This window comes from Lithobates pipiens, unplaced genomic scaffold (genome assembly GCF_037356315.1).
Source record: "Lithobates pipiens isolate NorthernLeopardFrog02 unplaced genomic scaffold, aLitPip1_a1.2 Scaffold_18, whole genome shotgun sequence".
Taxonomy (NCBI): domain Eukaryota; kingdom Metazoa; phylum Chordata; class Amphibia; order Anura; family Ranidae; genus Lithobates; species Lithobates pipiens.
The window spans coordinates 365,205,776-365,216,619 of record NW_027507758.1 but is presented as its reverse complement, the minus strand read 5'-3'; the positions used below and the strand labels follow the sequence as shown (position 1 = coordinate 365,216,619).

Here is a 10,844-nt window from a genome sequence, read left to right as displayed (position 1 = left end):
AAGCATAAAAGTACAGCATGTGGCTCTCAATGAACTTTGAGAGCACTGGGGACCGCTCTCAGTCCATGGAAACAGTGCGATCTGCAAAGTTCATCGAATCACTGTGCTGAACTCAGCTGGATCGGACTGGTGTGAACCAGCCCACTAAAGGGTTTGTAATGTTGATATAGGGCTAGTGGTGCTACCTGTGACAGACTACTTATTCCATCTATGAAATGACCACATTTTGTTTAACAATACTTATTGTAGACAATGGGGTCAGTTAGTATGCCCACCACATTGTCAGCCATGTGTGTACTTATTATGAGTAGGATAATAGCCCGGAAAGGAGAGGGAAAGAAGGGTAAATAAAATTGGAAAAAAAAGTAAAACTATACGTGTACGCGATGTACCCACCTATAAAAACTTAAGAAACCTGAATGTATTCCCTCATACACAGTTCTATTCTACCGTATATGCAAGGAGACTTCAGGACTTAATCTTGGTACTACTACTGTAACTTCCAGCAAATATATGAAAAATATATACTATAAACTCATAAGGTGCACAAGTGCAAAAAAAGCGCTATAAAGTGCAAAGCAGTGCAAAAAGGGTTGTACAGGTAAAACTATACAAGCAGCAATCCAAAACCTCATACATAAAGTGTACAGTGCAAAAAACACAAAATATATAAAAGATATTTTTAGACTGCAGATGGCCGCAATAAGTTATATGTATAATCAGCAGTCCACAACCATCAAAGTTGTAAACGTTGTGGAAATTACAACAATATAAGTGTAATGTTCCAAATACAAAAAGTGCTCAGTGCAACTTATAAAGTTCAATTGATGTCTTATACAGTTCCAAACGGCTCAAAATACGACTCAAAAGGAAGAAAAAGGTGACTTTTGTGATCACATGAATCCAGTGACTTCTGTGCTCGTGCCCCTTTGGGTCCCCACTCACCAGATTCCTATCCCCCTAGGGGGTTATGGGCATGTAGACTCTCCGCCTCTGTGCGCCTTACATCGGGTACTTCCACCTCCCGGCTGTGTGATTGGTACTCTGATGGTACTGCTTTTTCAGATCATGTTCAGCAGGCAAGTGGTTACCAACACAGGAACGACCTGCCTGCTGAACATCATCTGAAAAAGGAGTACCATCAGAGTACCAATCACACAGCCGATAGGTGGAAGTACCCGATGTAAGGCGCACAGAGGCGGATAGTCTACATGCCCATAACCCCCTAGGGGGATAGGAATCTGATGAGTGGGGACCCAAAGGGGCACGAGCACAAAAGTTCCTGGATTCATGTGATCACGAAAGTCACCTTTTTCTTCCTTCGAGTCGTATTTTGAGCCGTTTGGAACTGTATAAGACATCAATTGAACTTTATAAGTTGCACTGAGCACTTTTTGTATTTGGAACATTACACTTATATTGTTTGTTGTGATTTCCACAACGTTTACAACTTTGATGGTTGTGGACTGCTGATTATACACATAACTTATCACGGCCATCTGCAGTCTAAAATTATCTTTATACATTTTGTGTTTTTTGCACTGTACACTATGTATGAGGTTTTGGATTGCTGCTTGTATAGTTTTACCTGTACAACCCTTTTTGCACTGCTTTGCACTTTATAGCGCTTTTTTTGCACTTGTGCACCTTATGAGTTTATAGTATATATTTTTCATATATTTGCTGGAAGTTACAGTAGTAGTACCAAGATTAAGTCCTGAAGTCTCCTTGCATATACAGTAGAATAGAACTGTGTATGAGGGAATACATTCAGGTTTCTTAAGTTTATAGGTGGGTACATCGCGTACACGTATAGTTTTATTTTTTTTTCCAATTTTATTTACCCTTCTTTCCCTCTCCTTTCCGGGCTATTATCCTACTCATAAGTAGTACACACATGGCTGACAATGTGGTGGGCATACTAACTGACCCCATTGTCTACGATAAGTATTGTTAAACAAAATGTGGTCATTTCATAGATAGAATAAGTAGTCTGGCACAGGTAGCGCCACTAGCCCTATATCAACATTACAAACAGTTAAAGAGCCACAGATTCCTAACAGAGGCTGAGGAATTAAAGGGCGGCAGCAAACTGAACCCCCTTTCCTAAGCGCGGCCATTTATATATATTTTTCCTCAGCCCACTAAAGTAGCTGTAAAAGGCTTAACATTTATTTTTTTACCTTAAAGCAGTGCTAAACCATGAATGTAATATATTGTAGCGGCTGCATTAGCTTTTTATTATTTTTTTTTTTAAGAGGCAAAGTTGTTGAAAACAGAAGTGGAACCTTGGACCTGTGTGTGATGTGTCATATTTAAGCACGCTGGAATGTACAAACATGTACAGTGGTTGAAATAAAATACAAAGAAAATTAGATATCTACCTTCATAACACGGTCATTGAGAGACCGAAGGAAAGGCTTGTTTTCAGGATCTGATGCAGCAAAGGTATCTTTTAGCGTGATAGCTGCCCTTCCAAAGTCACCTGAAGCAGAATTTATCCAATCTAAGGTGAGACCCAATCCCTGCAAAGTAAAAGAAAAATTATATATTAAAACAAACATCAATGCAGCATAAGGACTTCCCCAGTAGCCACCTGTATGAGCAAGAGGGGTACCGTATATACTCGAGCATAAGCCGAGATTTTCAGCCCCTTTTTTTAGGCTGAAAGTGCCCCCCTCGGCTTATACTCGAGTCACCGCCGTCTGTCTACCCGATCAGCGCGTCGTGCAGACAGACGGCGGCCATTCCACTATTCAAAAGCCGCGCGCCTCCCTGTCTGTGATAGGCGGAACACTCAATTTCCCAGCAGTCAGTGGTCCGCCTATCACGGACATGCGCTCATCCTCATACTACGGACGAGGATGAGAGGATGTCCGTGATAGGCGGACCACAGACTGCTGGGAAATTGAGTGTTCCGCCTATCACAGACGGAGGCGCGGCTTTTGAACAGTGGAATGGCCGCCGTCTGTCACAGACGAGAAGAGGTGCGGCGATCCTGGCATGGCCGCTGTATGTGCAGAAGGACACATGGCGGCTGGACACACAGGGATGGACGGACACACAGGGATGGACGGACATGTCTCACCCTCGGCTTATACACGAGTCAATAAGTTTTCCCATTTTTTTGTGGTAAATTGGGGGCCTCGGCTTATATTCGGATCGACCTATACTCGAGTATATACGGTACTAAAGAGTCAGCTACAACATACAATCATTCATTACCCTGGACAAATGTATGGTGCCACCGTCTCGCCTGGGCACACAAATGCATTTAGGCTTAATGTACACAGGACGTTTATACAATCTTCCCTGAATGATTTAACTTGACAGATAACACGTTTAAATCATCCGTTTTGCCACATTTGGTTAAAAAAAAAAAAAAATAATAATTTATATATTCATCTATCTATCTCAACATATACATATACATACCGTGGCTGAAGTCTTTTTGCCTTCAAAGAAAAAGCCTATAAAAACGCAACTACCTAAAAAACAAATCCATGTACATGTACACATAAGATGACATTGAATGAGCGCAGGGGCAGTTAAAAAAAAAGCATCCAACTGCCTCTGAACATCTGTTTACCAGGTGCAGTGTACATGAGGCCTTAAAAGCAGAATTCCACCCAGAAATTGAACTCCTGCTTTAAGGGAGGTGATCCGACATGCCACATTTGGCGCACGCACGCACACACACACACACACACACACACACCCCCCCCCATCTCACAAAAGAGTACACCTCACAATTTTTTGTAAATATTTTATTATAGCTTTTCAAGTGACAACACTGAAGAAATTACACTTTGCTACAATGTAAAGTAGTGAGTGGACAGCTTATATAACAATGTAAATTTGCTGTCCCCTCAAAATAACTCACAGCCATTAATGTCTGACTAAACCACTGGCTACAAAAGAGTACCACCCCCAAGTGAAAATGTCCAAACTGGGCCCAAAGTGTGAATATTTTGTGGCCACCATTATTTTCCAGCACTGCCTTAACCCTCTTGGGCATGGAGTTCACTAGAGCTTCACAGGTTGCCACTGAAGTCCTCTTCCACTCCATGATGATGAATGGAGGGGGATCATGCTCTGCTGTGGCATATCACATATAGTGTATATCAAAGATGTTATCTGCCAGAATTATTGATAGATCTCCCCACGGACATGCACAGCCAGAAAGTGCTAGGGACCCATAGGTGGTGCGCTGTTCATCTGCCTTGACGCCACACGTGGAGATTGTTTGTTCCCAAACAGCATAATACAAGACCTAACAATCTCCATGTGTGGCGTCAAGGCAGTTGAACAGCACACCACCTATGGGTCCCCAGCACCTTCTGGCTGATATACACACACACACACACACATGCATACATCTACACACACATGCATACATCTACACACACACACACCTATTCTCAGTAGTTTTGTTCATTTACAAATAAATGACTACAGCTATTTGTTCTCCTTAGATATGCCTCTGAAAAAGGGAATGTTTTCCTGAAACATGTCAGGCGTTTACATTATAAAACCATATATTAAACCTTTGGTGTTGTGCAGACTACATTTATATGCAAGATTCCACGCATTGATATATGCATGGATTTTTACTGTTCTGTAAAACGATTTTGTGTATAATTTTTGTGAATAAATTTGTAATATATTTTTTACTCATATTTTGGTCTGCCTTAAAAGTCCCGCTGTACCGGGGGGTACTGTGATCACCTTGTTAGGGGAGCTTTCTTTTTGCAGATAACTTCCACCCACTGCCCTATTCACTAAACCTCCCACTGGGTTACCCCAGTTAATACGGCTTGGACTGAGGCAGCAGATCTGAATTATTGACCGTTAGTGGCTAAAATGCCACCCTCTAATCGTGTATATCACCAGGTGGACAATATTCAATTCAGCTAACTGGCTTCATAGGGCTCATCACTCAGTGTGTGTTGGTTTCAAATTTCTACCTCCTCTGGTGGCTGGATATGTACGTGCTCTGATGGTGCTAGTCACCAGGACTGATGTGCCTACTTAACCGCCACTTTTTGTACCTTATATTAAGATCCACGTTTGGTGTACATGGTGTGTGCTTGGGTGTATGTGACGCAGCGTTTTTTGTTTTTTTGACACAGACAACATGGTCTCATTTTAACATTAAGTCTAGGTGTTGGGTGCCCAGTTTGTGTTCCTGTAGTTAATTGTGCAAAAAAAAAAAAAAAAAAAATTTAACAAATTAAATAAATATAAAAAATTAGCTGCTTGGTCCCCTCATGACTTCCTTTTCAAGGGGTCTCTCTCCCCATGTATTCCTATTTTTGTCATAGCTCCAAGTCTTGGAGACCACACCATAACTGGTGAGTCTGCAATTCAAGGGACACTACCTGTCACGCACATTTGGTGGAGCAGCGCTTACACTATAGTGAGTTGATGGTTCCTCTCTTTTGCACATCTTTATGTAGAGCAACAATTCTTTTTTCAGATCCTCAGAGTTCAGAGCTCTTTGTTGAACTTCCAGTGACCAGTATGAGAGAGATCAATAACACCAAGTTTAACACACCTGAGACCTTGTAACACTAACGAGTCACATGACACCGGGGAGGGAAAATTGCCAATTGTGCCCAATTTGGCCATTTTCACTTAGGGGCGTTATCACTTTGGTTGCCAGCAGTTCAGACATTAATGGCTGTGTGTTGAGTTATTTTGAGGGGACATACAATTTACACTGTTATACAAGCTGTACACACTACTTTACATTGTAGCAAAGTGTAAATTTCTTCAGGGTTGTCACATGAAATGATAAAATATTAACAAAAATGTGGGGTATAATCACTTGTGAGATTGTATGCATGCAATACATTTATGCAAACACACAAAAGAACATAAATATGGAGTTACTTACATTTATAGCGGCATTTTTATTTTTTAGATCAATGGAAATTTTAAGCAATTCCTCTTTGTATTTAACAAAGTCCAGTGGCAGCTTGTGATCATGTGTTAGGCGCAGAATAACTTGGGTGGCAAGATTTGCAACAGCTCTGCACATGCGGTCAACATTAACCAGCTTTTGAAAATTCTCAAATGTATCTTCTTTGGTCCCAAGATAAGCATAAGGCTTGTTATCCTATGAAAAAAAAAAAAAAAAAAAAAAAAGAAGATTTTTATTTATAAAATTATATAATGAAAAACCATTATCACCAAGCAAAGGGCTAATAGGACCTTTGTACTCCTTGCAAAATAGTGTAGTTGTGGTGCAAGCTGTCAAAGAGTCAAAGGTTGACAAACAGCTCCCCCTCTGGAAAGTGGGGTATACCTTTATGTAGAAGGCAGCTTGGCTTATCAAAGGATTTGGAAGACTGAGCCACAGACCTTGTAGGTGGATTGGAAGCTAAGCTTTGGGAAACTGTCTGACATGGGAGCAGCAGTATAGAGAGAAAAAAAAAAAAAAAGAAGGACATTTAATAGAAATGAGTTTACCACTGAGAAAAAAAAAAATAAAAATGGATATACTTATGCCACCAGTAGTATCCTTGATCATAACATAGCAGCATTCTGAGCAGGGCATGCCTTTTTGTCCTTAGGCATGTCTACAGACCAGCAGAGCAGAGAGCCACGACTGACAGCTGATCGTGGGTATAATGCCACGGTCCTGCAGACTGTGTGCATCAGTCTGGCCTTACCTTCGATATGGCCAGGCAGTTACACTGACAGGAAGCATGAATGATCATTGAGAACTACAAGCCAAAAGTTGCAAAGGCTGTCAGATCTTGTAGTTTCCCAAGGGGGGGGGGGGAAGAGAAAAAAAAAATTAAATAAAAAGACCCACACACGCATAACACTGGAGACATGCTGATAGCGGAAGGGGGTTATCTTGGGCTGGCCTACAGGTTTCTTTTGCCAGTGTATAGGCCTCTGTAGGTGCAAAATAACGTGAAAATTCCAGTGTCGCTCAACAGATGAGAAAGAAATAAGCATTTTTGATAGGAATAAACAAAAAATCCACACACACTTAAAAAAAAAAAAAAAAAAAAAATAATGCAATTCTATAATGTAAATTATACATCCCTTTCTCATTATGCAACAAGGCTATGAAATTAATTGCACACTAAATGCCTTTTTAGAATTTGAAATTGTGTAACTTATCTAATTTTACGCTACCCAACCAGTATGATGATATATTCTAATCTGTAAGGCTGGATTTATATACTTGCAATGCGCAGAAACTTCTGTACCGGTAGAACACCATTCCTTTGCACCAAGGAATACAAATACCAAACAGTCCATAGTGTTAAAAAAAAAAAAAAACTGCACGTCAACATCCGAGTGAAAATGAGTGAACTGCATTACTGCAATGCATGTTACTGTGACGTGATAACGCACCTGTAAAGTGTGAATCTAGCACAATAAACAGCGTTGGCCAAAAAAATATTAGCAACAGATTTTTTGCATCACCGCATGGTGGCACTGGGGAACCAAAGCTGGTAGAAATGTGCTAACATTTCTTACTTCGATTAAAATACTATTTTATAAACACTGCAATGGACTTTGTAGGCACACGATTAAAAGTTCAACATCTTTATTACAAATAGTTTATACGGAGGATAGAGGAACAGTGCAAAAATAAAAAATTCACAATATAAATATTGTAGGGCTGAAACAACTAATCGATTATGAAATTAATCGATTACCAATTTCATAATCAATTAAAAATCGGGCAGCAACTATTTTACCCCATTAAAAGAGCAAATCGCTACTGTAAATATTACAGTGACGGGTCTACAGTAAAACAAATTGAAACCCCTTGCAGTAGTGATTATCTGCATTTTTTGTACTTTAAAGGGCTATTTTTTTTTTTTTTTTTTAACCCCATTAGGTTACTAAACATCTTAGGCCTGGTTCACATCTGTGTTTTGGTGCCTTTTGCAGAAACGCACTACAGTTCATTTACATGGTTTCCTATAGGATGTGTTCACATCTATGCTTTTTTTTCCCCAGCCGCTGCGTATTTGGAAAGGGTCAGGGACTTAACGCAAAACAGTGCGTTTTTGGTTCAATATACTTCAATGGAGTAGCTGCAGAAATGCATGTAATGTGTTTTTGCAGCAATTTGTGTTTTAATCTGCCAAAAAAATAAATAATAAAAATTGCAGCAAAAATAGGATTTTTTTGCACTCACTGTAAAATCCTTTTCTCTGCAATTCACCGACTGACACAGCTTCTTCTCTTTATACCATTTTTTGTTATGCCACCTTCAGGAGAAGACTAGACATTACATGTTAAGTGCTAAAAAACTAGAACTCTAGTTCCACCCAAGGGGCGGTCCCTCAGGCAACAACCCCTCAGCATGCTACTGCAGCCTCAGTACGTCAACAAGCAGTATAACGTAAAGAAAAATGGAGGGGCGGGTGCTGTGTCAGTCGGTGAATTACAGAGAAAAGGATTTTACGGCGAGTACAAAAAAAATCCTATTTTGTCTTATATTCACCGACTGACACAGCTTCTTCTCTTTATACCATCGGGACATTCCCAAGCAGTGCCAAAATGAGGCGTGGGAAAATAGCATAAAAAACTTCATCCACCATAGCATGTGGGAGCTAGTACAAGCTTTACAAAAAAAAAAAAAAAAAATTGCATAGGCAATTGCAACTATACAGCCGCCTGCAAAAAAAAAAAAAAAAAAAAAAAAAAACTTTGCGGCCAAAACAGGCATCACCTGATGCACTGACATCTCCTTGTAGAACTTTGTAAACGTGTGGACAGATAACCAGGTCACCGCTTTACACATTTGATGTCGGAAAGGTCCAAGACGTTCCCGATAGCCCTCGTGGAGTGGGCTATGACCGCAAAGGGGGGCACCTGCCTGTTCAAGGTGTAGGCTTGTACTACAATCTGTGTGATCCACCTGGAAATGGTGGCTGACGAGACCGCCATGCCTTTCTGTGGACCAGCCACCAAAACAAACAGCAAGGTCTGACTTCCGGAAGGGAACCATGGCAGACAAATGCACCTTCAGAGCCTGAACTACGTCCAGAGCATGAAGGGCCACCTCTTTAGGATGTGTCGGCTCAGGACAGAGATGGTAACACAATGTCCTCAATGCAAAATGCCGAGACTACCTTCGGCAGTAAAGACTGTTGCGGACGCAACACCTTATCCTTGTGGATAACCAGATAGGGCTACTTGCAGAACAAGGCCCCAGTTCGGAAACCCTCCTGGCCGATGCAATGGCCACTAGAAAGACCACTTTCTGGGAAAGTCAACAGGGGAAACTGATATTTTCAAATGGCGGTTTCTGAAGCTCAGATAATACCAGGTTCAGATCCCACGGGGGTAACGGGGGACACACCGGAGGGACTAAATGTCGCACCCCTTGAGCAAGAGTACTCACTATAGAGTGAGACACCAGGGGTCGCTGAAAAAGAACAGCCAAAGCTGATATTTGTCCTTTAAAAATGGTGCTTAAAGCGGGATTCCGCTCTTTTTTTTTTTTTTTTTTTCTTACCTGTGTTACAGCTGGGCGACTGCTACCTTCGCTTAGCATCCACGTCCGGTGTCTTTTTGACCCCCGGCGTGACAATTCTTTTCCTCGGGATGACTTTTAAAAAAGTGCTCTGGCGTTATCCATTTTAAGTGTGGGCGTCTGAAGCCCACAGGCATTTACTTCCTGTGTATCGATGACGCTCGGCTCCCAGCATGCTCTGCTCCATCTCGCACATGCTCAGTGTGCAATAGTGGTAATGGCAGATACAGCTGCCTGCCCACTTTAAAAATGGCAAATTCGGACACGCCCTCGTCACGTGCCCGGCGTCCTAACGAAATCTCGCGAGATTTCGCAATTTCATTGTCCCCCATGGATTCTTGGGAAATAGCTTAGAAATTTCCCAGGGACCATTGCGAGGACGATAACCACGCCTACTCCCACGGGAGGACAACCCGGAAGTCAGCAGAAACATCTGAAATAAAAGGTAAAGATTTTTTTTTTTTCAGGGTTCATTTAGGTAAGTATTCAATCTGGTGATTTTAATAAGATGAAGTTTCATTTTTTAAGTACCAAACCGCTTTAACGCCAATTTCAGGTCCACCCCTTGCTGAAGAAACAGCAAGATCCTGGATATGGAAAAGGGGATGCCATCCTTTCTCCTCACACATGGAGAGGCAGGCTTTCCAGGTACGAAGATATATCTTCAGAGAAGATATGTGTGCACAACATAGTTGGGATCACAAGAGTCCGACAGACCCCGCTTCCTCAACACCTGGCTCTCAATAGCCATGCTGTTAAAGCCAGCGATGGTAAAGCAGAATGGAGAATCGGACCTTGAGATAGCAGGTCCTCTCGCAACAGCAGTCGCCAGGGAGCATCTGCCACCAGGCACACTAGGTCTGCGTACCAAGGACACCGAGACCAATCTGGGGCAACTAGTATTACTGGGATCCCCTCGGCTTCCACTCTGCAAAGCAGATGTGGTAACAGTTTCAGTGGAGTAAAGGCATAGATCATCTGTTACTGATCCCACGGAGCCACCAGCACGTCTGCCCAAGGATCTCTTGTCCCGAACACGAATCTTGGCACCTTCCAATTGAGACGGGAAGCCAGAAGATCCACGTCTGGTGTGCCGCATTGCAGGCACAGTAGCCTGAACAGGGCCGGTACATGTTGCTCTGCCCACCGAAGTATGTGAGCAACCTCCCGTGCGGCGGCCAAGCTTCTTGTTCCTCCTTGATGATTGATGTATGCCACAGCAGTGGCGTTGTTTGACTGTATCCTGATAAGACGCCCTTGCAGTCTCATTGACCACGTAGAGAGGCATCACTCTCAGTTCGAGCAGATTGATCTGCAACCTGAATTC

The 10,844-nt window shown here is 42.0% G+C and overlaps 1 protein-coding gene across 1 annotated transcript in view; it reads right to left on the bottom strand.

Annotated features, from left to right (window-relative positions):
- The window catches only part of TFRC (transferrin receptor), a gene marked incomplete in the record, with an annotated part of 151,954 nt that overhangs the window by 4,874 nt on the left and 136,236 nt on the right, over positions 1 to 10,844 (bottom strand). The window contains 2 exon segments of the mRNA XM_077487593.1: positions 2,385 to 2,525; positions 5,900 to 6,121. Of these exon segments, the coding sequence (XP_077343719.1) occupies positions 2,385 to 2,525; positions 5,900 to 6,121 (363 nt within the window).